Source organism: Syngnathus acus, chromosome 5, assembly GCF_901709675.1.
Source record: "Syngnathus acus chromosome 5, fSynAcu1.2, whole genome shotgun sequence".
In the NCBI taxonomy this organism is placed as follows: Eukaryota; Metazoa; Chordata; class Actinopteri; order Syngnathiformes; family Syngnathidae; genus Syngnathus; species Syngnathus acus.
Window position 1 is genome coordinate 13,958,088 of NC_051091.1, and position 27,510 is coordinate 13,985,597.

The 27,510-nt window shown below is 44.7% G+C and overlaps 1 protein-coding gene and 1 long non-coding RNA gene across 6 annotated transcripts; one reads left to right on the forward strand and one right to left on the reverse strand.

The window, feature by feature from the left end:
• Nucleotides 1-8,052: 8,052 nt before the first annotated feature.
• On the reverse strand, nt 8,053-13,178 carry LOC119123475. 3 transcript variants are annotated; one of them, XR_005098063.1, is made up of 6 exons: nt 13,140-13,178; nt 12,774-12,818; nt 12,532-12,589; nt 12,034-12,070; nt 11,416-11,938; nt 8,053-8,207 (listed from the first exon to the last, which is right to left on the reverse strand). It is a non-coding gene; the product is annotated as an uncharacterized LOC119123475 (long non-coding RNA). The 3 variants fall into 3 exon arrangements; XR_005098062.1 differs by lacking the exon at nt 13,140-13,178 and having other exon boundaries at nt 12,774-13,026; XR_005098064.1 differs by lacking the exon at nt 13,140-13,178 and having other exon boundaries at nt 8,067-8,152; nt 11,468-11,938; nt 12,774-13,026.
• A 12,466-nt stretch (nt 13,179-25,644) lies between these two features.
• polr2j (RNA polymerase II subunit J) lies at nt 25,645-26,817 on the forward strand. 3 transcript variants are annotated; one of them, XM_037252650.1, is made up of 5 exons: nt 25,645-25,874; nt 26,095-26,203; nt 26,316-26,418; nt 26,458-26,502; nt 26,597-26,817. In XM_037252650.1, exons 1-3 carry the CDS (start codon nt 25,732-25,734, stop codon nt 26,415-26,417), a joined length of 354 nt encoding a protein of 117 aa, XP_037108545.1. In that variant the 5' UTR covers nt 25,645-25,731; the 3' UTR covers nt 26,418; nt 26,458-26,502; nt 26,597-26,817. The 3 variants fall into 3 exon arrangements, with proteins under 3 accessions (XP_037108545.1, XP_037108546.1, XP_037108544.1); XM_037252651.1 differs by lacking the exon at nt 26,597-26,817 and having other exon boundaries at nt 26,316-26,429; nt 26,469-26,559; XM_037252649.1 differs by lacking the exon at nt 26,597-26,817 and having other exon boundaries at nt 26,458-26,554.
• Nucleotides 26,818-27,510: the final 693 nt, after the last annotated feature.

A 27,510-nucleotide genomic window follows, 5' to 3' on the forward strand; every position in this document is an offset into this window, starting at 1 on the left:
ATACAAACACCGCCTTGCTGGCCAATTATAACGGCTGCTTCAAGGGGCAAGCGTTGCGACTGGACATAAAACACGCCCGAAAGTAGTAGATGAAACTGTTAAGATTAACAAAATCCGAATAACGTCATCTTAAAAAGAAAGATATTACAACTTTACTTCAAGAACATAAAGTACATAAATAATTTGCCCCTGTACATCCAACAGTAATACACGCTCAGCACTCGAAAACATTTACACAAGAGCTGTGTCGAGCGAAAACGGGATCGAAACAGAAACAGATGAACTATTGTCATAAACAACTTTGCCATTATTTGCGGTCGTCAAGTCCCATAAAAAATCCAAAGGCAACAAAAACAGCAATGGTGTGTGGACAATTCTGTTTCCTGTAATATACCCTGCGAGCATTTTGACGTCTAATAGACGTATATTAGACGTCTACAGGACTGTCAACGAAAATTACAATATTGTAATAAAGTTCTTTATTTTCTGTAATGCAATTAAAAAAACAAAAATGTCATACATTCTGGATTCATTACAAATCAACTGAAATATTGCAAGCCTTTTATTATTTTAATATTGCTGATTATGGCATACAGCTTAAGAAAACTCAAATATCCTATCTCAAAATATTATAGTATTTCCTCAGAACAAGTAAAAAAAAAAAAGAAAAAAAGATTTGAAACAGCAAAACAAAATCAAATATTTGAGAATGTCCATTAATGCACTCAGTACTTGGTTGGGAATCCTTTTGCACGGATTACTGCAACCAATGCGGCGTGGTGTCTTTCAGCTTCTTCTTCACAATACCCTACAAACTCTCTAATGGGGTTCAGGTCAGGGGAATTGGCAGGCCAATCGAGGACAGTAATGCCATGGTCAGTACACCATTTACTGGTGGTTTTGGCACTGTGGGCAGGTGCCAGATCCTGCTGGAAAATGAAATCATCTCCATAGAGCTTTTCAGCAGACGGAAGCATGTAGTGCTCTAAAATCTGCATTTACTCTGGATTTGATGAAACACAGTGGACCAACACCAGCAGCTGACATGGCTCCCCAAACCATCGCTGACTGTGGGAACTTCACACTGGATTTCAAGCAACTTGGATTTTGCTCCTCTCCAGCCTTTCTCCAGACTCTGGCGCCTTGACTTCCAAATGAAATACAAAATTGCTTTCGTCTGAAAAGAGGACTTTGGACCACTCTGCAACTGTCCAGTGCTTCTTTTCCTTAGCCCAAGTCAGACACTTCTTCCGTTGTCTTGAGTTCAGAAGTGGCTTGACCATGGGAATACGGCTATTGTAGGCCATTTCCCGGACACGTCTGTGAACAGTGGCTTTTGATACCTGGACTCCAGCTTCAGTCCACTGTCTTTGAAGCTCCCCCAAATTCTGGAAGCGACTCTTCTTTACAGTGCTGTTAAGGCTGCGGTCATCTCTCTTGGTTGTGCAGCGTTTCCTGCCACATTTCCCCCTTCCAACAGACTTTTTGTGGATGTGCTTTAAAACTGCACTCTGTGAACAGACATCCACTGCAGTTGGTGGGAGTGGCGGTATCACTGTAAGAGTGTGCGCAAGGATTATTCGTGCTACAGTGTAGAGCAGGGGTCTCAAACTCCAGTCCTCAGGGGCCGCATTCCTACATGTTTTCCAAGTTTCCCTCGTTAAACACACCTGATTCAAATGATCAGTTCATCCTCACGTTCTGCAGGAGCCTGATAATTGAATCTTGGAAAACATGTAGGAATGCGGCCCCCGAGGACTGGAGTTTGAGACCCCTGGTGTAGAGCGCATGGAACATACGCACACACACAGCACAGAGCAGGCGATAAAAAGTGCATTGGGACACCATGGAAAAATATTTAACAGGGTTGAAAAGAACGGCGGAGAGAGACGGAGATAAGAGAATTGAGAGTCACATCAAAGCTAAGACAAGGAAATATGACGAAGCGTACGTAGCGCTCGGGTTCAGTGTGACTACGATGGGAGACGAGGAAAGACCGGTGTGTTTACTGTGCCTTACAATATTGGCAGCGGACAGTATGAAGCCAAATAAATTAAGGTGGCACTAAAAGTCATTGCACCCCAATCACGCTGATAAGATGCTTGAGGTTTTTCAGTGAAAACGGGCTGAGTATTGCAAACAATCATCCCACTTTGTGAATGCTACTTCAGTCAATCAGCAAGCACTGTAAGCATCCCACTGTCATGCTGTCATGTTTTGTGGGTTATTGTTGTCTTGTCTTTTTGTCGTATTGTCTCCTCCTGTTTTATTTTGACAAGTAACTCTCCTCTTGTTTCAGTTCGTGGGCCCTTCCTCTGTGTGTCAGTCTGCTGATCCTAATCGTGTGCACCTGTGCCCTTGATCCTGATAGTGTGCACCTGTCCTTACCCTTCTGTGTGTATTTAGTCAGCGTCTTCCCCTTGTCGTGCCCGTGCGTCTTGTCCCGTCCAGAGCACCAGCGATCGCGTGAGTTAAAGAGACATTTTTGTGAACCTAGTTTATAAAGGAAATCTTTGTCGTCAAGCCTAAGCTCTGTGTTTTTCAGTTTTTATTTTTTGCCACCTCGTTTTCCCTCTGTTGAGGTGCTTTTGGTTTTTTGCTGACTCCAGCCTGTCAGAATAAATTCCCTTTTTGTTGTCACTCTGCATCCGAGTCCTCTCCTTGATCCAAGTCTGATACCCATTTTGTGAATGCTACTTCAGTCAATCAGCAAGCACTGTAAGCATCATATAAAGCAGCGTACCAAATTGCTCAGTGCAAAACAAAACCCACCATTGTAGAAGAGCTTATGGTATCCGTCATGTTGCCTCACTTTGATTAAAAAAAAAAAAAACAGCACAAATTGTTTTATTCATTTATGTTTTGTAGGTTAAAGTATTTTGTGCTCCTGAGTTAATGTTGCTGATTACTTTGAATTGAATATTATTTATTGCTGTTAATTTAATATAATGTATGTTTATTATTTGATTGTATTTTTTTCAGCATAAAATGGCAGTTGGTCGCGAATGTTTAGTTTGAATATTTATAATTTATTTTTTATTTCAGGCAAAGTGATGCACTTTGAATCTGTTCTGTTACAGACTAAAAACAATGTTAATAAAGTTATTCTTTATTGTAAGTTGATCTTTCTTTTTTATTTATTTTTTGTTTCTTTAATGTTAATAACATGGGGGGGTGAAATGTTTTCTTCTCCCTGGGGGGGCATCACAGAAAATGATTGAGAAGCACTGCACTAATCAAATGCATTTTCACAACATCCTGGAACTGCACCAGTGCTTCTCAATTATTTTCTGTGATGTACCCCCTAGGGAGAAGAAAACATTTCGCGCCCCCCCCCCCCATGTTATGAACAATAAAGAAAACACAAAAATAAATAAAAAAGAAAGATGAACTTACAATAAAGAATAACTTTATTAACATTTTTTTAGTCCAACAGAACAGATTCAAAGTGCACTTTTCCTTAAAATAAGAAATAAATTATAATTATTCAAACTATAAACATTCTTGACAAACTGCCATTTTATGCTGAAAAAAATACAATAAAATAATAATACATACATAATATTAAATTAAATAACAGCAATAAATATTATTCAATTCAAAGTAATCAGCAACATTAATTCAGGACCACTATATATAAAACATTTTAACCTACAAAAATCCATAAAACACTTTGTGCTGTCCCCTCCGTGAGTCGTCACCTTATCGTGGTGGAGGGGTTTGCGTGCCCCTATGATCCTAGGAACCATGTTGTCTGGGGCTTCATGCCCCTGGTAGGGTCACCCATGGCAAACGGGTCCTAGGTGAGGGGCCAGACAAAGCAAGGCTCACACAAGCCCCTTATGAATAACATAAATGGATTTCGTTTTCCCTCGCCCGGACGCGGGTCACCGGGGCCCCCCTCTGGAGCCAGGCCTGGAGGCGGGGCTCGAAGGCGAGCGTCTGGTGGCCGGGCCTTCGCCCATGGGCTCACCACTTGTGGGAGGGGCCAAAGGGGTCGGGTGCAGTGTAAGCTGGGCGGCGGCCAAAGGCAGGGACCTTGGCGGTCTGATCCCCGGCTGCAAAAGCTGGCTCTTGGGACATGGAATGTCACCTCTCTGGCTGGAAAGGAGCCCGAGCTGGTGTGCGAGGCAGAAAAGTTCCGACTAGACATAGTCAAACTTGCCTCCACGCACAGTTTGGGTTCCGGTACAAGCCCCCTCAAGAGGGGCTGGACTCTCTTCCACTCTGGAGTTGCCCACGGTGAGAGGCGTCGAGCAGGTGTGGGTATACTTATTGCCCCCCGGCTGGGCGCCTGCACATTGGGGTTCACCCCGGTGAATGAGAGGGTAGCCTCCCTCCGCCTTCGGGTGGGGGGACGGGTCCTGACTGTTTGTGTCTATGCACCAAACGGCAGCTCAGAGTACCCACCCTTCTTGGAGTCCCTGGACGAAGTGCTGGAGAGCACTCCTTCTGGGGACTCCATCGTTCTACTGGGTGACTTCAATGCACACGTGGGCAATGACAGTGAGACCTGGAAGGGCGTGATTGGGAGGAACGGCCCCCACCCATCTGAACCCGAGCGGTGTTCTATTATTGGACTTCTGTGCTCGACACGGATTTTCTATAATGAACACCATGTTCAAACATAAGGGTGTCCATGTGTGCACTTGGCACCAGGACACCCTAGGCCGCAGTTCGATGATCGACTTTGAAGTCGTGTCATCGGATTTGCGGCCGCATGTTTTGGACACTCGGGCGAAGAGAGGGGCGGAGCTGTCAACTGATCACCACCTGGTGGTGGGTTGGCTCCGATGGTGGGGGAAGATGCCGGTCCGACCTGGCAGACCCAAACGCTCTGTGAGGGTCTGCTGGGAACGTCTGGCAGAATCCCCCGTCAGGAAGAGCTTCAACTCCCACCTCCGGCAGAGCTTTTCCCACGAGTCCGAGTGGACCATGTTCCGCGCCTCCATTGTTGAGGCGGTCGACCGGAGCTGTGGCCGTAAGGTCGTTGGTGCCTGTCGTGGCGGCAATCCCCGAACCCGCTGGTGGACACCGGCGGTAAGGGATGCCGTCAAGCTGAAGAAGGAGTCCTATTGGGCCGTTTTGGCCTGCGGGACTCCGGAGGCAGCTGACAGTTACCGGATGGCCAAGCGGAACGCGGCTTCGGCGGTTGCTGAGGCAAAAACTCGGGCGTGGGAGGGGTTTGGCGAGGCCATGGAGAATGACTTCCGGACGGCTTCGAGGAAATTCTGGTCCACCATCCGGCGTCTCAGGAGGGGGAAGCAGTGCAACGTCAACACTGTTTACAGTGGGGATGGCGTGCTGCTGACCTCGACTCGGGACGTCGTGAGTTGGTGGGAAGAATACTTCGAAGACCTCCTCAATTCCACCTACGCGCCTTCCATTGTGGAAGCAGGGCCTGGGGACTCTGAGGCGGACTCTCCAATCTCTGGGGTCGAAGTCACTGAGGTAGTTAAAAAACTCCTCGGTGGCAAGGCGCCGGGGGTGGATGAGATCCGCCCGGAGTTCTTAAGGGCTCTGGATGTTGTGGGGCTGTCATGGCTGACACGCCTCTACAACATTGCGTGGACATCGGGGACAGTGCCTCTGGATTGGCAGACTGGGGTGGTGGTTCCCCTCTTTAAGAAGGGGGACCGGAGGATGTGTTCCTCAGGGGAATCACACTCCTCAGCCTCCCTGGTAAGGTCTATTCAGGGGTGCTGGAGAGGAGGGTCCGTCGGGAGGTCGAACCTCGGATTCAGGAGGAGCAGTGGCTTTCGTCCTGGCCGTGGAACAGTGGACCAGTGGACCAGCTCTACACCCTCAGCAGGATCCTCGAGGGTGCATGGGAGTTCGCCCAACCAGTCCACATGTGTTTTGTGGACTTGGAGAAGGCGTTCGACCGTGTCCCTCGGGAGGTTCTGTGGAGGGTGCTTCGGGAGTACGGGGCGCCGAGCCAACTGATAAGGGCGGTTCGGTCCCTGTATCACCGATGCCAGAGTTTGGTCCGCATTTCCGGCAGTAAGTCGGATTCGTTCCCAGTGAGGGTTGGACTCCGCCAAGGCTGCCCTTTGTCACCGATTCTGTTCATAATTTTTATGGACAGAATTTCTAGGCGCAGCCGAGGCGTTGAGGGGGTCCGGTTTGGGGACCTCAGTATCGCGTCTCTGCTTTTTGCAGACGACGTAGTGCTGTTGGCTTCTTCAGGCCGTGATCTCCAGCTCTCACTGGAGCGGTTCGCAGCCGAGTGTGAAGCGGTCGGGATGCGGGTCAGCACCTCCAAATCCGAGTCCATGGTCCTCGATCGGAAAAGGGTGGAATGCCTTCTCCGGATCGGGGATGAGATCCTGCCCCAAGTGGAGGAGTTTAAGTATCTTGGGGTCTTGTTCACGAGTGAGGGGAGGATGGAGCGCGAGATCGACAGGCGGATCGGTGCAACGTCGGCAGTAATGCGGACTCTGTACCGGTCCGTCGTGGTAAAGAGAGAGCTGAGCCAAAAGGCAAAAGCTCTCAATTTACCGGTCGATTTACGCACCTACCCTCACCTATGGTCACGAGCTATGGGTCGTGACTGAAAGAACGAGATCCCGGATACAAGCGGCCGAAATGAGTTTTCTCCGCAGGATGTCCGGGCTCTCCCTTAGAGAGAGGGTGAGAAGCTCGGTCATCCGGGAGAGACTCGGAGTAGAGTTGCTACTCCTCCACGTTGAGAGGAGCCAGATGAGGTGGCTCGGGCATCTCATCAGGATGCCTCCTGGACGCGTCCCTGGGGAGGTGTTCCGGGCATGTCCCACCGGTAGGAGACCCCGGGGACGACCCAGGACGCGCTGGAGAGACTATGTCTCTCGGCTGGCCTGGGAACGCCTTGGGATCCCCCGGGATGAGCTAGATGAAGTGGCTGGGGAGAGGGAAGTCTGGGAGTCCCTCCTGAAGCTGCTGCCCCCGCGACCCGACCCCGGATAAGCGGAAGAAGATGGATGGATGGATGGATCTTATCAGCGTGATGACTTAATAAGTGCCGCCTTAATTTATTTGGCTTCATAGTGTCCGCTGCCAACATTGTAAGGCACAGTAAACACACCGGTCTTTCCTCGTCTCTCATCGTAGTCGCACTCAGGTGGAGCGCTACGTACGCTTTGTCATATTTCCTTGTCTTAGCTTTCGTGTGACTCTCAATTCTCTTATCTCTGTCTCTCTCCGCCGTTCTTTTCAACCCTGTTCAATATTTTACCATGGTGACCCACTGCACTTTTTATCGCCTGCTCTGTTCTGTGTGCGTATGTTCCGTGCGCTCTACACTGTAGAGCGACTCCTCCTTGCGCACACTCTTAGTGATACCACCACTCCCACCTACTGCAGTGGATTTCTAATTACCCTTTAATCTAGTACAGCCAAAAGAAAAGCATGTTCCCGGTGTCACACGCGCCCCCCTTGGTATCGCGCCACGCCCCCCCAGGGGCGCGCTCCACTATTTGAGAAGCACTGTGTTAGCTGCAGATATAAATACACCTTTTGATGTTAAAATTAACCAAAACGATAAATGAACCTATATAAAAACATTTTTTCAAACATTATCCAACCATCACAAATATAAATGTGCAATGTTTGAAAATTTAAAAATATACATACAATATTAAAAACTGGGGGCTATTTTAATAGAACAGAACTACTAAGTTACAATATAAATATATACATATTTTATGTAGGACATATCAAATAAACGAAACAACCAGCTTGGCGAAACACGGGGGAAACAAAATAAACATCTTGTGGGGTTTTGATAGCCCCCTTTGCTACTCAGCGCTGGAGCCCGTTTTAATTTTAAAGCCATTGCGGTCCTTGTTTCATCATCCATGGCCTCTGTGCGTGTCGCCAACAGCTTTTATAAAGATGAACTCGATGGACATCAGGTACCACCCATTGTAGACCTTGGGATTACTCTGTAAAAGAAATATGAATATGGGATTTCTAAAAACGACTACCTGTAAAATAGTTTTTCCTTGATGCATCTCATGTCAGTCGCACATTTCAAACATGAAGCAATCGCACAGGAACATGCAGACAGGTTTTTTTTTTTTACCAGCACTATCAGAGTAGTCTTCCTGAGGGCCCTCAGCACGAGTCACACGAGCACGCATATTGAACGTTGTCATTGTCATTTGTGTAGAGTCTACAACAGGAAAAAAAAAAAAGTCAACATTGAGCGCAGCCACCACATCGTAAGCCTGCAAGATTACCGCCCACTTCAAAGTCAGCAGGAACGCACGGAGCCTATGGCAGGGCATTCAGACCATCACGAACTACAAGCCCGCGCCGCAGAGCTGTGAGAGCAACATCCATCTGCTCAACGATCTGAACCGCTTCTTTGCTCGCTTTGACGCTCAGAACAGCACTTGCCCGCTGAAGACCCCTCCCCCTCCACACGAGCAGCCCCTCCGCCTCTCTGTCGATAGCGTGAGGAGGACACTTGCTGCTATCAACACCCGTAAGGCAGCAGGCCCAGACAACATCCCAGGTCGAGCGCTGAAGGACTGCGCTGAGGAGCTTAAGGGTGCCTTCACAGACATCTTTAACACTTCCCTGCAGCAAGCCATCGTCCCATCATGTTCCAAGGCTGCCACAAACATACCTGTGCCGAAGAAAACTGCCCCATCCTGCTTCAATGACTACCGCCCCGTGGCGCTGACATCCATCATCATGAAGTGCTTTGAGTTTGAGTTTGAGTTTATTCACGCAATATCCAAGACATACAACATGAAACAACAAACAGTATTACGGATGCGTGAAAGGTCACCCCAAGCAAGCTATTTAAAGCTTTTAATAGGGGGCCTGGTTTCCCATAAGTACCAGATATTGGCCAGATATCCTTACATTATGGACAACATACAGATATATAATCGACAATAACAATAAACACACAATAAGGTACAACACACAATAAACATACGACAAGTAATAGTCTCAGTATTCTGGTTACACTGGATTTGATGTAAAGTACATTTGCAATGAATAAATTAACAACAGGGCACAGGTGTTCATGCGATTAATAATCAGGACATTAAACATACATTGATAGGAGTTGATTTTTTAGATTTGCCTTGAAGATGGATATGGATTGCAACATTTTTAGTGTTTCGTCAAGCTCATTCCAAATCTGTGGCCCTCTGCACACAATGCTAAAGCTTGTAGATTTTAGTTTCCGTTTTTTCCCAATGATTAAATTGCTATTCCTGGTGGTGTGGGTGTGGCTGGGAGTACAGATTGGGATGAGTTGACAGAGTTTATGGTTTCGTTTATGGACAGTCTGATACATGACGCAAGCATTCTGGAAATAGTTGTGTTCAACAAGCCTCAGAAGATTGTGTTGGTGGAAGATTGTTTTAGTGGGGGCGTTAAACTCAGACCATGTTATGGCACGTATGACCTTTTTCTGAAGTATCTCCAACTTTTTTAGATGGGTTGGAAATGTGTTACACCATATAATATTGCAATATTTTAAATGAGGTTCAAATAAGGATTTGTACAGAATAAGAAGTGCAGTGAGTGGGAGATAATGTCTCAATTTGAAGAACAAAGCAGCATATTTAGACAGTTTGATTGTGAGATCATCAATATGTTTTTTAAAGTTCAAGAACTCGTCAATGTGGATCCCCAGGAATTTAGTAGAGCTGACTCTTTCAATGTTTTGTCCGTTGATTTTTATGCAAGTTTGGTCAATGTCCTTTTTTTTATGGGAGCGGAATACGATGTGGTTTGTTTTATTGACATTTAGGGAGAGTTTGTTGCATTTAAACCATGTGTTTATTTTCGCTAACTCACTATTTATAATTTGTTCAAGTGTATTTGGATTTTTGTGGGAAAGAAACAAGTTTGTATCGTCAGCAAATAATACTTTATGTAGTATGGGTGAAGTATTAACAATGTCATTTATGTACAAGATGAAGAGGTGCGGCCCTAAGATGGACCCTTGGGGAACTCCATAATTGATGGGTTTGTATGAAGATTTATGGTTGTTAATAGAAACATATTGATGTCTTCCAAACAGATAGCTGCTTTGAGCGGCTTGTCATGACACACATCAGATCCATTCTCCCCCCCACCCTTGACCCCTTCCAGTTTGCATATCGGTCCTCTGAGGATGCAATCTGCTCTGCCCTCCACTCAGCCCTCACCCACCTGGAAAAAAGAGATTCGTATGTGAGATTGCTGTTTGTGGACTTCAGTTCTGCTTTCAACACCATTGTACCACAACAACTCATCTGCAAACTCGACAAACTGGGACTTAGTACCTACCTCTGCAACTGGCTACTGGACTTCCTCTGTCAGAGGCCTCAAGTAGTACGTGTTGGCGACAATATCTCGAGCAGCATCACGCTGAGCGCGGGGGCCCCCTAGGGCTGCGTGCTCAGTCCGCTGCTCTTCACGCTGCTGACACATGACTGCACTGCGACCTATAGCAACAACCGCGTAGTGAAATTTGCTGACGACACGACTCTGGTGGGTCTCATCACCAAGGGCGAAGACACTCAATACAGGTTGGAGGTCGACCTTCTGACCACGTGGTGCAGGGACAACAACCTCCTGCTGAACGTCTGCAAGACCAAGGAGATTGTTGTTGACTTCCGGAAGGGTCACACCCAACACCTGCCTCTGACTATCGACGGTGCTGTGTGGAGAGAGTGAGCAGCACCAGATTCCTGGGGGTGCACATCAGTGAAGACCTCTCATGGACCACCAACACTGCATCACTGGCGAAGAAAGCTCAGCGCCGCCTGTACTTCCTGCGGAAACTCAGGCGAGCAAGTGCTCCACCAGCCATCATGACCACATTCTACCGAGGCACCATTGAGAGCGCCCTCTCCAGCTGTGTCGCTGTGGGGTGGAAGCTGCACTGAAACCAACAGGAAGGCCCTGCAGCGCATAGTGAACACAGCTGGAAGGATTATTGGTGCTTCACTCCCCTCCCTGAAGGACATTTACACCTCCCATCTCACCTGCAAGCCAACCACAATTGTGAGTGATGTGAGTCACCCCGCTCACACTTTGTTTGATCTACTGCCCTCTGGGAACAGGTACAGAAGCCTGCGCTCCCGCACCATCAGACTCACCAACAGCTTCATACTCCAGGCTGTTAGGATCCTGAACTCTCTCCCCCCTCCACCATCGGCTACATGACGTCCTGGCCTTTTGGGCCACGATGGCTGCCTTGCACTACTCCACTTGCACTACTATACTGACTGTCTGCTGTATGCACAATTGCACCATTTCCACCAAGTTGCTCTTATGTGTATGTATGTGCCTTCTTATTTTTACTTTTTGTATTGTTTACTTGGATGTGTAATATGTCTTGTCACCGTGGGATAGTAGGAAACGCAATTTCGATCTCTTTGTATGTCTTGACGTGAAGAAATTGACAATAAAGCAGACTTTGACTTCACTGTTGTCTTTTTGTAATGTACAGTACAGATGTCAAACTAATCATAACTGTCCATGGTCTTGGAAACAAGCAGGTCTTCAAATCAGCGGCCTCCTAACACCAGACTGCTTTGCAATCTGTATACAAGGAATTACGAACAGTGTCTCAGAAGAGTGGAATTAAGTGTAGACAAAATTGAATTGAGGACTTTTTTTCTTGTAAATCAAGCAAAAAATAACTGAAAAGTCAGTAACTTTGACAGTACAGCAATTAAACCAAACAGAACCCTACAGGTTCCATTTGTAAGCTATCAAGAGTGAGGGGGGGGACATGCAAAATTTTGACTAACCAATTCCAAGCTTAATCATTCAGTCATTCAGTCTTGCATCTTGTTTGTCATTTATTTCCTTGGACATCATGTCAAAGGTCTCCAGATCAGTCATGGGCACCATTCACTCTCCACGTCACATTCTGAACGAGAGTTGAGGCTCCTCAGCCCAGGGATTGCCAGAAGGAGCTCCACGATGACCTTCAGAAACTCTGAGAATAAAGACAAATAGAAATAAAATACTCACTAAAATTACTGCAGCTATGACCTCTTTTTAAATGACTAATGCCTATAAAAAAAAACTTACTTTTCCCTGTCATGGGCATTTCACACTCACTTCCTAGCTGTTGAAGAATGAAGCAAATGTTAGCTGCAAGATTCAAATGAACCATTCTCCAATGATAAACTTTGCCCTGTTTGAAAAAAAAAGATGGCATTCTGTCTGTGCCTTTGAATGTGCTGCAATTTAATTTGGCTGTTGTACATATTCAATCACGTTATTTTAAAATAGTACTGATAAAATTGGTTGTTCTACAAGTTGTTATCCAAATGATGAGAATTTACAGGGTAAACCTGGGTTTTATTTTGCACTTTGACATTTGAAAGTCAAGGCAATGACATGTCATAAATGCAAATTCCATATTGAAGATTGCAATTACAACATACGCTTTTTGCATATGCTCGACAGTAGCTAAGCATACATGAGGATATTCAAACCACCATTAACAGATCAATTCCCCAAGATTACGCAAGGAAGTTGTGATTACTTCTACAATCAAGAATAAGTAAGAAAATCAATCTATACCTTGTGGAGTCCAGTCAGTTTTTAATACAGATGCTCCTCTTTTCTCCAGGCTTGGAGTCTGAAAAAGAGAGAAAGGGAAAAAGAACATTTGTGATTTGACAAATCACCCATTAACCGCTGTTAATCACATGACACAACACAATTTTAACTTTTGAAGTGATTTGCCTTGCAGTTCCAAGCCCTCTTGAGCGCCAAACAAAGTTAGGTGCACATTTTAATGACATCAGAAGATAAAAACCTACCTTTTCACGTGCCACTCCTTGAGCTAAATCTGGAGTCACAAATCACTACATGGGTAAAAAAGGGAAATTACATCTTTGCCATGCCATCAGAAAATCTCAAATTTGTGATCTATACCCTGCGAATACCCCACCCCCCAAACAACACGCTCACTCCAACTACTCGCAAAAGTAGTTTATATGTGTCACTTCATACATTTCAAGCAACAAAAAATGCCTTACATCAAAAACGTAAGATGAATAAGTTTTAACCACATTTAAAAAGTAAAGGACGTTATCTTTACCAAACCACCCACCAAAAAACACATACAAACAAACCACTCGCAAAAACATTCTTGAAACATTGCTCTGTTCAAAATTATTACGTACCTAAATGCAGCCCTTCTTTGTTTTGTAGAAAAGTCGTTTTATTCTTTTTCTGTACTGTTTCCAATTCGCTGCAACTCGAAGAAAAGTACCCACTACTTCTTCTTAGTGTTGGCTCGTGAGTGAACGATTCGTTCAAACGGACGGCTCATTTCAGTGAATGAGAGTGAACGAATCACTTCCTAAAGTGATTCGGATCACTTCCTAAAGTGATTCGTTCTTTTTTCCAGTTCATATGACTTCAATCAGTAGGTGTCGGTAATGCCCATTCAAGCTGGGTGCCACCTCGCCGTAAAACGAAACAAAGAAGAAAATGACGTAACTTCCCGTTCACGAACGAGTCGGGAATTGCATTTCCCGTTAATCAACTGAACGAATCTGTGAGTGAACGAATCAGTGAGTGAGTGATTCGCATTTCCAGTTCATCGCGAGAACGGATCAGTGAGGGAACAAATCCTGTCTTTCCCGTTCGCGAACGGGTCATTGGGTGAACTGCCTTTCCGTGCATCAACGGATCAGTCAGTGAACGTGTTGCGGCTCCTAGCGTGAACTATGTAAGCCAGAATGTAGATTTACGATTTACTTATAGTAGGTTTTAAATAACGTATGCATATATATGCCTAAATATTGTTATCCAATATATCGACTGCAGTTTCACATTAGATTGCTGGTTTGAGATGTACCTTTATTATTGTTATTATTATTATTATTATTATTAATTATATTATTATTTTAATAAACATTTTGGGTTGGAATTGGGGGGTTAGATCACCAAATGATTCCAGGGCGCGGCACCGCTGCTGCTCACTGCTCGCTTCGGGGATGGGTTAAATGCAGAGGCAAATTTCACCACACCCAGATGTGTGTGTGACAATCATTGGGTCTCTTTATTTATGTCATAACTTGTCTGGTGTTTTATTCCTTGTTTTTATATTCGCCATTCAAAACATAAAAATCAGACATTTGGATAACTGCTTTATATGACAATATGTATGTGTTTTAGGTTGTTATGTGAGTTGGTACCGCCCAAAACAACAAATGTCGGCATAAGGGATTTTTTTCAACCGTTTATTCAAACACAATACATTCGGTATATTAACACCATCAACTACAAGCCAACAAATACAAAATTAAAACATCAATGTCGGCATAACGTGTGTCGGCTGGCAATGGCATAGCAGCAATGCTGTCTGTCACTCACTCACTCACTCACTCACTCACTCACTCACTCACTCACTCACTCACTCACTCACTCACTCACTCACTCACTCACTCGTGAATTTTCGTGAACGACCAATTAGCAGCGCCAGCGAGCATTGGATGGAGGAGGGACTTTACGATAGGGATGGGCGATACCAATGATTTTGGATTCGATCCGATACCAAGTATTTCCTGCCCAAAACTACCCGATATCGATCCGATATCGATACCGGAAGTGTAATTTCCCGCCAAAAAACCCAATTTAAATGCAGTGGCATGCTGCATCAATATTTTGTGCCTTACATGTGACTATTGACCTGCACATTTGTATACTACAGCAGGTGTTTCACTGCAAATGATACTTGCTCTTGGAGACTCATCTATTGAATTTTGTAGAAAAAAGTATTACGTCATGTACATGAATTATTAATCTTTTTAGAAAAACATTAATGCAAGATGCATATTAATAGTATAACTTTAATTAAAAGGAGCTATTCTTTACTTTTCTCTCTCTCTGTTGTTAGGAAAAAGTTTTGTCTTTTAGTATATTGTAAAAAGAGACATGGTACCAACAGAGATACAGGGCTTAATCGTCATGAGCAGCAAAACTATCAATTTGTAAAGCCACTGGATACTTACATTTAATATTGTAATACTTTAGTGTTGTTTATAGGAAGTGGAGTTACAAATAAAACGTATGGCGTTCGACCACAAATTGAAAAGGGGAAAACTTTATTTATAAATGACGCAGTAATTATTGCTTCAAATAGCACATCAACCACAAATGCTTACGATTTTTGGTTAGCACCTGATACCTGGATATGTCTTGCCTTTCTGAAACGCTGCTTCTAAGCTAAGGTACTTTGGTACCTTAGCCTCGGTGTGGCTGCAGGGTTTTCCGTCGCTGCCTTAGTGTCTGCGGCACGTTTCAACTGCAGCTCTTCATGAACCGTGGGGTGAATTTTACTTAAATGTTTTGTTAAGTTTGTGGTGTTGCCACAATATTTAATCGTTTTGTGACATATTTCACATCTTGCCTCGTTGTTATTAACTAAAATATAATACATCCAAACCAGACTTCTCTTACGTTCGGACTGGGCCGCCGCCGTGGCCATGCTTGTTTGTGTTTGGATTGGAAAGGGGGGCGGAGGAGGAGGGCTTGGCTTGTGAGAAAAGGGGGCGGGAGCAGTGCAGAGCAGGACACGCCGGTGCAGCAGGCGAAAGGAAAAGTAGTGCTAGCATGAGTGCAAGTCGTCAAATTGGAGCAGAAAAAAATGAGGGAAAATATAATTAAATAATTGTAAGTATCGATATTTTAGCTAGGGAGATCGATACTCAAAAATGAGCAGCCTGGATCGATATATCGATATTTTAGTATCGATCCGCCCATCCCTACTTTACGAGTCAGTGACGTAACTTCCCGTTCGCGAACGAGTCGTGATTTGCATTTCCCGTTCACCAGCGAACGCATCTGTGAGTGAACGAATCAGTGAGTGAGTGATTCGCATTTCCAGTTCATCGTGAGAACGGATCAGTGAGAGAACGAATCCTGACTTTCTCGTTTGCGAACGAGTCAATGAGTGAACTGCCTTTCCGTGCATCAACGTATCAGTCACTGAACGTGTTGCGTCTCCTGGCGTGAACTAGCCAGAATGTAGATTTACGATTTACTTATAGTAGGTTTTAAATAACATGTATGCATATATATTTGCCTAAATATTGTTATCCAATATATCAACTGCAGTTTCACATTAGATTGCTGGTTTGAGATGTACTTTTATCATTATTATTATTATTATTATTTTAATAAACATTTATGTTAAAACTTGTCTGGTGTTTTATTCCTTGTTTTTACATTCGCCAATCAAAACATAAAAATCAGACAATTGGTTTAACTGCTTTATATGACAATATGGATATATGTTTTACGTTGTTATATGAGCTGGTGCAGTGCCGGCTCTACGCAGGGGCAAGAGGGGGCAACGCCCCCTCAAACAGATGTCCTGCCCCCTCGAATCAAACTTTTAGAAGTGAAAAATCCGCTGATAGAAACACACGTTAATCAGCCCCCTCTCTTCTCTCATGTCGGTGCAGTGTGTGTCCTCACACAGCCTGCTGTCAGGACTCCGCGCCCCTCCGTAAACATCCAATCACTGTGAGTATGCAAATGAGGCAAGACGCAGCCAGAGAGTGTCAAGTTACAGTCAGCGCGGTAGGAGTTGGAAGAAGCAGTAAAAACTCCACCAAACTCGTCGTAATGACCCGTGATATAACTAATGATTAACGACAACTCAAATAATAGTTAATATAACATTCATATTATATGTTCCGCCCCCTGAGAGATTGCCACCTTATTGTGGTCAGGGGGTTTGCGTGCCTCAGTGACCCTAAGAGCAATACCAGCAGAAGCTTTAATCTTCAGGTGGGACACCCAAGCTGGACAGGTCTTAGTGTGGAGGCCTGACAGAGTGCAATCCACTTCTCCAGGTTGAGATCTGGACACACAGCTAACAACTGCCGTGAAGAAAACACTAACAGTGTTAAAAATGTGTAAAAAAAAAAAAAGAACATGCCCCCTTCACATTTCTGACTGCCCCCTCTTATGTGCATTCCTAGAACCGGCCCTGAGCTGGTGTCCCCAAAATTAACAAATGTCGGCATAACGTTTTATTCAACCTTTTATTCAAACACATTCGATATAACACCATCAACTACAAGCCAACAAATACAAAATTAAAACATCAATGTCGGCATAACGTGTCGGCTGGCAATGGCATAGAAGGCAATGCTCACTCATTCGTTAATCTTCGCGATCGACCAATCAGCAGCGAGTGATAGTTGGAGGCGGGATTTTACGAGTCAGTGACGTAATTTCCCGTGACGAACGAGTCAGTGACGCACCATCTATTGCCAACGGATCAGTGTGTTGTATTATAGAAAGAAATGTGTTAATTACCTGAGCCAATTGTTATTATATAATAATAATAATTTGGGGGGGAGGGGGGTTCGTGTAGTTGGATTGTTTGATGTGTATGGGTTGTTTCCACGGGATGTTGTGTAAAAAAAAATAAAAATAAAATAAACTGATCAGTGTGTGTGTGTGTGTGCGTGTGGGACGATTCGTTTAACGATTTGTTTGAACGAATCTTTTGAGTGAACTGATTCTAAAGATTCAGTTTACCTAAAAGAACTGGAATGCACATCACTACTTCTTCTTGTTTTTTTTTACGGTGGCGCACTATTTATGCACGTGTCTGCCCCTAGCGTTTCGAACGAAGCAATACAACCACACTTCACACGGATCATTGGTTGTTCAAAAGAAAGCAATACAACTTCTGTACTTTAATTGTACAACTTATAGCTGGTTTAGGGTTTAATTCATATTTGATGGTGGGGACAAGTGGTATAGAAAATGGATGGATCGATGGAGGATGGATGGATGGATGGATGGATGGATGGATGGATGGATGGATGGATGGATGGAAGATTGATGGCTGGATGGATGGATGATGGATGGATTTATTATTGGTTATAGAAATAACCACACTTCACACGGATCAATGGTTGCTTAAAACAAAGCATCACAACTTCTGTACATTATATATACAACTTACAGAATGGTTTTGGGTTTAATATTTCATATTTGATGGAGTTAATTTTGTTGTCTATTTTAGGTCTATGTGTAGTTAGTTAAGTTAAAGTCCCAATGATCGTCACACACACATCTGGGTGTGGTGAAATTTGTCCTCTGCATTTAACCCATCCCCGTGTGATTTTAATCCATCCCCTGGGGGAGAGGGGAGCAGTGAGCAGCAGCGGTGCCGCGCTCGGGAATCAGTTGGTGATCTAACCCCCCAATTCCAACCCTTAATGCTGAGTGCCAAGCAGGGAGGCAATGGGTCCCATTTTTATAGTCTTTGGTATGACCCGGCCGGGGTTTGAACCCACAACCTTCCAGTCTCAGGGCGGACACTCTACCCCTAGGCCACTGAGCTGTAGACCTAAAGTAGACGTCTGAATTACCGTAATTTTCGGACTATAAGTCGCACCAGCCATAAAATGCCCAAAAATGTGAAAAAAAAACACATATAAGTCGCTCCGGAGTATAAGTCGCATTTTGGGGGGCAATTTATTCGACAAAATCCAACACAAAGAACAGACATGAACGAGCAACAACAGGCTAAACGATACGGTATGCTAATGTGACAAACACAAACGAGGAGCTGAGAACGGGCCTGACGTAACATTCAGTTATTTAAAAAAACTATTACATAAATAACACGTTTATAAAACCATCTGTGTCACTCCAATTCATTAAATCCATCGATCGTCCTTTGTCAACAATGCCGTGTGCCGCGTCGCAGTTCAAATTATTCCACAGGCCCATACAACGATATACGTACAAACTATATTTTAAATAACCATCACATAAACAACAATATTATCAAACCATTTGTGTCACTCCAAATCATTAAATCCATCGATCAAATTTCTCGTCCTTTATGTCATCCTGGTGACAGAGGACATGTCCAGAGGATATGGCGCTTTAAAGTGTTAATTACTTTATTTGATTTTTTCTCTCTATTTTTCATGTTTTGAATATGTTCAAGATAAAGATATCAAAGCATGTGAAGTGATCAACTACACTAAAAATAACATGTGAAGTGGTCAACTATACTTGTAAGTAAGTGATGTGTTCATGATCAAGTAAAAATTTGTGAAAAAAAACATATAAGTCGCTCCTGAGTATAAGTCGCCCCCCCCACCCAAACTATGAAAAAAAACGCGACTTATAGTCCGAATATTACGGTAGGTCTACACATAGACCTAATATAGACGTCAATCAGGTTACAGAAATAACCACACTTCACCCGGATCAATGGTCGTTTAAAACAAAGCAATGCAACCTAGTTTCATTATTTATACAATCTACAGCTGGTTTAGGGTTTAATATATCATATTTAATGGATTTACATTTGTTGTCTATTTTAGGTCTATATATAGACCTAGTTTAGACATTTATTTTAGTTTATATATAGACCTAATTTAGACGTCTATTTTAGGTCTATAAAATAACCTAAAATAGACATCTATATCAGGTTACAGAAATAACAAATTCACATGTACAGATCAATATGCTTGTTAAACACAAATCCAAACAACTTCTGTACATTATTTATATAACTCACAGCTGGTTGAGACTTTAAAATTTCGAAATATGATCATATTTGATGTTTTTAATTTAGACGTCTATTTTAGGTCTATACCTAGACCAATTTTAGACGTCTAAATTAGGTCTATACATAGGCCAGACATCTAGACTTAGACTTAGACTTAGACAAACTTTATTGTCATTTTGTCAACACTGGGTGTACACAAAACGAAATTACGTTGCATACGGCTTTCAACAATGTAGTGATATTGCGGCTGGTTAAAAAGTGACATTCTATATAAAAATATGAAATAAGATAAGTATAAAGTACAAAGTGCAGCAGTGATAAAGTATGTAAACAGTGCAGGAGACAAAAACAGTATTTACAAGTGTGCAGAGGAATGCTAAGTTTGAATGTTCAACAGTCTGACGACAGCAGGGAAGAAACTATTGCAGAACCTGGTGGACCTGCAGCGGATGCTGCGAAACCTCTTCCCAGAGGGCAGCAGGGAGAACAGTCCATGGTGGGGGTGTGATGGGTCACTGATAATATTACGGGCTCGGGACACGCAGCGCTGGGATGACAAGTCCTGAATGGAGGGAAGAGGAGCCCCGATGATCCTCTCTGCCGTCCTCACCACTCTCCTCAGGTTCTTCCAATCGGAGGCGCTGCAACCTCCACACCACACCGATGTCTAATAGACATCTTTGGCTGACAGGGTAATTCGCTGTTTATTCATTGACTTTATTAATTCATTCCTTCTTGTTTAATGACTTGTGTTGTACACTTTGTATTTTGTATTATTTTCTATTCATCTTTGCTTTCCTTCTATGCTTTGTTATGAGCTACCCACAACATTTATTTAAGAAGGAATTGCTTGGTTGGTTTTCCCGTTTGCTGAATTTGTGCTCCAATCCATCGTGCGGCGCTACGTACCGGCGGGCGCAGACCCGTTGAAGTCGTGTAGTACTTCCTCTATTGGCTCGGCTCGCCAGTCTGTGTCTAAATTCGCAGGCTGCGTCCTCCAAGGACAGTTCGAAGGCTCGGTCCTTCGCAGCCATGGAAGCTCTGCCTTATGCGGTCCATCATAAGCAGTGGTGGCGTTTTGGACAGGCGGACTATCTCTGTACAGGAGTCGCTGATGGTGTCGGGGTACACTCGCCTGTCTTGTGTGCAGGCACCATGAGTTCGATTTCCGCAATGACGGTGTGCGCGCGTGTGTCCATTTTTTTTTTTTTTTTACAAATAGGATGTGTCCTTCAATGCACAATATGGCGACGACATTGCGTCATTCCAGCGCGACAAGGCCGCACCGCCGTGTCCAATTTCACGCAGCCTTCGACAACTGTAATGAATGAACGAATATTGTAATTTCCCACACTAGCTGGTCTTTGAACGGCCCATACTCTATCGCGAGAGCTTAAGTGTGATTCTGGAGTCGGTACTCGGGAGTTGAAGAATAAAGAACCACCAGTTTTCTGTTCAGCATACGGCGTGGCCTGTTTTATGTCAGGACGACATTACATGGTGTCAGAAGTGGGATCAGCCTTTACCGAACCGAGATGTCCAAGTTTAACCCTCCGTCGGAGTTTAACTTCGCTCGCCCGAGTGAATGGCCGGAGTGGAAGCAGAGATTCGCACGCTACAGGCTGGCTACGAAACTGAACGCAGAAAGCGGTGAGGTCCAAGTTTGCTCACTGATTTACGCGATGGGTAGTGAAGCAGAGAAAATCTTCACCTCGTTTGAGTTCGCGGGGGAAGACGATAAGAAAGACTATGGAGTTGTTCTTGGAAAATCTGATGAATACTTTATACCCAGACGAAATATAATACACGAAAGGGCGTGCTTCTACCAACGCAACCAACTACAAGGGGAAAAAGCGGAAGCGTACATACGAGTCCTGTATGAATTAGCAGAGAACTGTGACTTTGGGGACAAGAGGGACGAGCACATTCGTGATAGGCTCGTTGTGGGCATAAGGGACAAGGAGTTGTCGCTGAAACTACAGCTCACAGTAGACCTGACGCTGGCGCATGTTATACAGCAGGTACGACAGTCTGAAGAGGTCACCAAGCAAATTAGCATGCAAGCTAGCGGTCTCCCACCGGAGCTCCAGGTCGCAAGTGTTTCCGCAGAAGGACGTCGGAAAGGACCACACAAAAAGTCCACACAACATACTCAAAGAGAGTCCACAAGCTGTGGTAGATGCGGCACACAGCACTATGAAAAGAACAAATGCCCAGCAGCAAGAAGTGTATGTAAAAAGTGCAACAAAAAGGGGCACTGGGCTCGTGTATGCCGTACCAAGGTTGTGAACGAACTCAGTGAAGCCACCCAGTACCACTTTCTAGGTGAAGTCACTGGCTCAGCAGACCCCGAGAAATGGACCGTCACACTGGACATTGCAGAGATGCCTCTGACCTTCAAAATAGATACAGGAGCTGATGCAAGCGTCATTGGAGACAAAACATTCAGTCTACTCAATAAAAAGTACAAACTAACCCCTACCACAACACCCTTCTCAGGACCCGGAGGTCCACTCCAGTGCTTTGGGGTGTTCGAGGCAAACACAGAGTACAAAGGAGAAAATTACACCTTTCCAGTGTACGTGATAAAAGGGAACAGCTGCTTGCTCAGTCGCACAGAGGCGGTCAGGATGGGTTTGGTGAAAAGAGTAGAGGAAATCAGTGCTGTGTTCGGAACTACTGGATTGTTAAAGACAGAACCAGTAAAGATCCTTCTCAAAGAAAATGCACAACCATACGCAGTCCACGTGGCCAGAAGAGTCCCACTCCCACTCATGCCACTCGTTAGGAAGGAGTTACAAAGACTAGAAACCGAAGGCATAGTTGAAAAAGTAACCGAACCTACTGAGTGGTGTGCAGCAATGGTGCCGGTCTTAAAGCCCAACAAAGTTGAAGTAAGGTGCTGTGCAGACTTGAGAAAACTAAACAAGGCCGTAGCACGGGAGAAATATGTGTTGCCGACAATGGAAGAGATAATGCCAAGACTCTCAGGATCCAAACTGTTCACATCCCTGGACGCTGGGAGTGGGTTCTACCAGATCCCGCTGCATAAAGACAGTCGCAAACTAACCACCTTCATTACTCCCTTCGGGAGATATGCTTTTTGCAGACTTCCATTTGGAATATCGAGCGCCCCCGAGATTTTTCAGCGCAAGATGGCAGAGACACTACAGGGGCTGGAAGGTGCAGAGGTGTACATGGACGATATATTGGTCCACGGAGAGACGGAGGAGGAGCACGACAAACGCTTGGAGCAGGTCCTCAGAGTCATTGAGGAAGCCGGACTGAAACTAAACAAAGGCAAGTGTAAGTTCAGACGGAGGCAGATTAAATTCTTGGGACACATCATTGATGAGAACGGGGTGAGGCCAGACCCAGCAAAGGTTGAGGGGATTGAGAAGTTCCCTAAACCCCAGAACGTCGCTGAGCTGAGACGGTTTATTGGTATGGTCAACTACCGAGCAAAGTTTGTGCCTGAAATGGCGACAGTTGGACAACCACTCTATGAACTTCTAAAAACCAGTGTGAAATGCCAGTGGGGTCCGGCACAGGAATCCTCCTTTCAGAGGCTGAAATCAGCTTTGGCATCTGCACCGGTTCTCACTTTCTATGATGCCAATAAACCCACGATGGTGTCCGCTGACGCCAGTAGCTATGGGCTCGGAGGAGTCCTATTTCAGCGACATGGTGAAGATTGGAGGCCAATCGCTTATTGCTCAAGGAGGCTTCGTGATCCTGAAACAAGATACGCACAAATAGAGAAGGAGTGCCTAGCGAGCGTCTGGGCATGTGAGCGCTTTGAGAAATACCTGATCGGACTAGAGACATTTACATTGGTCACAGACCACAAACCATTGGTGCCTTTGATGAACAACAAGGACTTGGATAATGTCCCACTAAGGTGCCAGAGACTCTTGATGAGACTGATGCGTTTTAATGCAGAAGCAGTATACGCACCCGGCAAGACATTGGCAGTGGCGGACGCGCTGTCAAGAGGGCCCCTTGAACAAGCCGGTAACGAGCAGCTGGAGGAAGACGTGATGGTGCACATCGGAGCAGTCATCAACCACCTCCCAGCAACACCCCACAAGCTGCAGCAGATAAGAGAGCACACCGACCTAGACCCCCAGCTACAGCTAGTTAAACAGTTTATTCAGAAAGGCTGGGCAGATTACGAAAGACAGGTTCCCGAGGCAGTTAAAGATTTTTACAAAGTAAGGGGGGAGCTGTCTGTGGTAGAGGGGTTGGTGGTCAGGGGAAGCCGGATAGTAATTCCTAGTGTGATGAGATCTGAGATGATAGACAGGATTCACGATGGTCACCAAGGTCTAGTGAACTGTAGAGAGAGGGCCAAACAATCAGTGTGGTGGCCAGGGATCTCAAAATGCATAAACAACAAAGTTACTGAGTGTGATTTCTGCACTGCAACTAGGCACACACAGAATAAAGAGCCACTCATCTCAACAGTATTGCCAGACAGACCATGGCAAAAGATAGGGGTGGATTTATGTGAATATAACAAGCAAACTTACTTGGTAGCGTCTGATTATTATTCTCGCTATCTAGAGATTCTGAACTTGCCCACAACCACAACCACTCAGGTTATAAGTAAGCTAGCTGCTACTTTTGCCAGGGTTCCAGAGGAGCTTGTTAATGATAATGGGCCTCAGTTTACTTCCGAAGAGTTCAGGAGGTTCAGCAGAGAGTTAGATTTTATCCACACCACATCTAGCCCGCATTACGCTCAAAGTAATGGTCATGCAGAAAGGGCAGTGCAGATAGCAAAAGGAACTCTTAAGCAGGAAAAACCCCTTTTAGCTCTTATGGTTTATAGGAGCACTCCCACTACTTCTGCAGGCTTTAGCCGCAAGATCAGAACCACGCTGCCCATCCTGTCTGCTAACCTGGATCCAAGGTGGCCCAACAGGGAGGAGACGCGCTCTGCAGATGCTGCGGCCAAACAGAAGCAAGCATTTTATTATGACCGCAGGAATGGTGTCCGACACTTACCTCCACTGAGTTCTGGAGACAAGGCCCTGATGAAACTGGACAATGAAAAACAATGGGCTACTCCAGGAATGGTACAAGGTAACAGTTCTGCACCCGGGTCTTATGTCGTGACGACAGCCCAAGGAGGTTGTTTTAGACGGAACCGCCACCACTTATTGAAAGTGCCTGCTGCTCCCTTACTTCCAGCTATCAGCGGGCCCCCGCAAGATCTTTCGCCCAAGAGTGGGGACGACGACATTATTACAACCTCTGAGACATCACCAATGACTGAGACAGTTACAATCACTCGCTCAGGTCGAGTGAGTAAGCCTCCACCAAAGTTAGATCTGTAGTTAGAAAAGAGAGAAAACAAGTTAAAGTTATGCTGTGTTCAAATAAGCTATTTGATGCGGTGTTAAGATACTGTTATTTGTGTTATATAACTTGGTTGCGGAAAGCTTTCATATGGGAAAACATGAGCTGGGTATGCTATAGTAATAATAACAATGTTCTGTTGTTACAAGTTATAACCACTTGGTGGAGCCAAAGATAGACTCTGTTTTTCAAAAAGAGGGGAAGATGTAATGAATGAACGAATATTGTAATTTCCCACACTAGCTGGTCTTTGAACGGCCCATACTCTATCGCGAGAGCTTAAGTGTGATTCTGGGGTCGGTACTCGGGAGTTGAAGAATAAAGAACCACCAGTTTTCTGTTGAGCATACGGCGTGGCCTGTTTTATGTCGGGACGACATTACAACAACCAGCCCTTGAATCTGGCCTGGTTTCTGTGGAGACACTTAAAAGTGTTCCCCATCCAACGAATCTGAACAAATATAAATTTCTACGATACTGCTGGCTAAATGGCATGTTTATAAATGTCGATATATTTACCAGAAACCAAATTTATATGTGTAACTGATGGTCAATCCACAAATTCCAAAGCACACAAAACCTTGTATTTTAGTGCTTTATTTCTTAGGCTCTGTTTGACACCTACTGGCAGTTGTGTTTACATGTTCTGAGTTCCTAAACAAATATTTTGAAAAGTAATAGAGACGCAAGTCGGTCGCCATGGAAACGAAGACCGGGTTCAAGGCTGTGTTCGTGTCACGTGACGTGCCGTCGAGTCGCTCCGGAAATGACGTATTGTAAACCAGCCGAAAAAACGGCATTCTGAGACGCTCTGTGAATTTGGACACAGGGGCTAACGCTCAGCAGCCAAGATGAACGCGCCTCCCGCCTTCGAGTCGTTCTTGTTGTTCGAAGGCGAGAAGAAGATCACCATCACCAAGGACACAAAAGTGCCCAACTCGTGCCTGTTCACCCTCAACAAGGAAGACCACACATTGGGCAACATCATACAAGCGTAAGTAGCGCGCGGTGGCTAACCCCTGGCGGCTAACTTGCGCGCAAGCTTGCTAACCGAGCACCTGCTGCTTGTCCTCCTGCGCAATCACAAACAAAAACCTCACGGCAAATCACCACAGTCAAATGTCACAAGTCCGAAATGATGAGACCTGAGCATCCTTTTTGTTGTCCGTGGGAGTGACGCTCGCTCGTATGCCGTTTGCTCTTTTGCCACGCAGGCAGCTGCTGAAAGATCCTCAGGTTCTCTTCGCCGGATACAAAGTTCCCCATCCTCTCGAGCACAAGATCGTCATCAGGGTACAGAGCACGCCTGACTACAGTCCTCAGGTAAGGCACCGAATGTATCGCCTGCAACTAACTCACACACGTGCTGCAACTTGAATGCGCGCACGCGACCATGTTACACGGTGGAAGCAAATGCAATGCTTTGGTGCACCAGGAAGCTTTCACCAACGCCATCACCGACCTGATCAGTGAGCTCTCACTATTGGAGGAACGCTTCCGGGTGGCCATCAAAGACAAACAGGAAGGCATCGAGTGACACACACACACACACACACACACACACACACACACACACACACACACACACACCATTCACCGTGATGTCACTTCCCTCTGCACTTGTAAATAGTCGCTTTTGTGTTGTTAAGGTGAATAAAGATGTCCTTTTAAGAAGCTTGGCTTGGGTGCCGCTTTTATTTCCTGCCCGTCCATTAGTTGTGCTTGCCGGAGAGCTGACGAGGTATCTGTTGCTGGGAGAGGATTACACGAGTGAAAGCCTTGGGGGAGGTCAGCTGTTGAACAGGTGTGCCAAAGTAGTTACCCCCATGAAAATCTGTATATCCCCAGCTGTGGGAGCGCACACGCCTTGAGTGGAAAGCAGAAACCGATGCCGTACGGCGACAGCACCTGCTTGTTTCAATAAAAACATGAAGAACACGCGTTTGCGTCAATCAATTCCCATTTTTAGAAAGGGTTTATTTCATTTTATATAATTCGCGTTCTGTCGTTGACATGAGGTGCGTCCAAAGACCAATCGTGCTGTCGGAACACTCAATCACTTCACCAAAAAGCAATTATAATTACATGAGCTCTTTGCATAAACCTCGATGCCTCAGACCCCAATATCCTCAGTAACCTCTGCCCCATCTCCAACCTGCCATTTCTCTCCAAAATTCTCGAAAATGTTGTTGCATCGCAGATTTAGACTCTCCAGTAATACCGTGTTGGCCCGAATAAAAGATGACCCTGATTATAAGATGACCCCCTCTTTTTCAAGACTTTGAAAAGACTTTTTGAACACCAATTTTAATTTTTATACAGAAAATAATTACAGTACATCTGAAACAAATGATTATAACAATATATTCGAGAGAAAAAGCATGTTTTGCCTCATTCAAATCATGCAAAAACGGTCCATCATATCTTAATATCTGACTGTTTAAATATGTAAACTAAAGTGCAATCACATTTGTAAATGAATGGCTTCTGGTTTTTGAAATGCAAATAAACCAATCTACTGTGATAAAACAACAAAATTGCAATAACTGCATTAACCATCAAAGTGAAGTCTAACTAACTAGTCTTGAAACAAATCTGAATTAGGAAAAACATTGCAATAAAATAATGCA

Bases quoted from the DNA above. Each gene is read 5' to 3' on its own strand.
- polr2j (XM_037252650.1), top strand. From the start codon at position 25,732: ATGAACGCGCCTCCCGCCTTCGAGTCGTTCTTGTTGTTCGAAGGCGAG. The intron at 25,875-26,094 runs GTAAGTAGCGCG...TTTGCCACGCAG, and splicing joins TTGGGCAACATCATACAAGC to GCAGCTGCTGAAAGATCCTC. The intron at 26,204-26,315 runs GTAAGGCACCGA...TTGGTGCACCAG, and splicing joins CGCCTGACTACAGTCCTCAG to GAAGCTTTCACCAACGCCAT.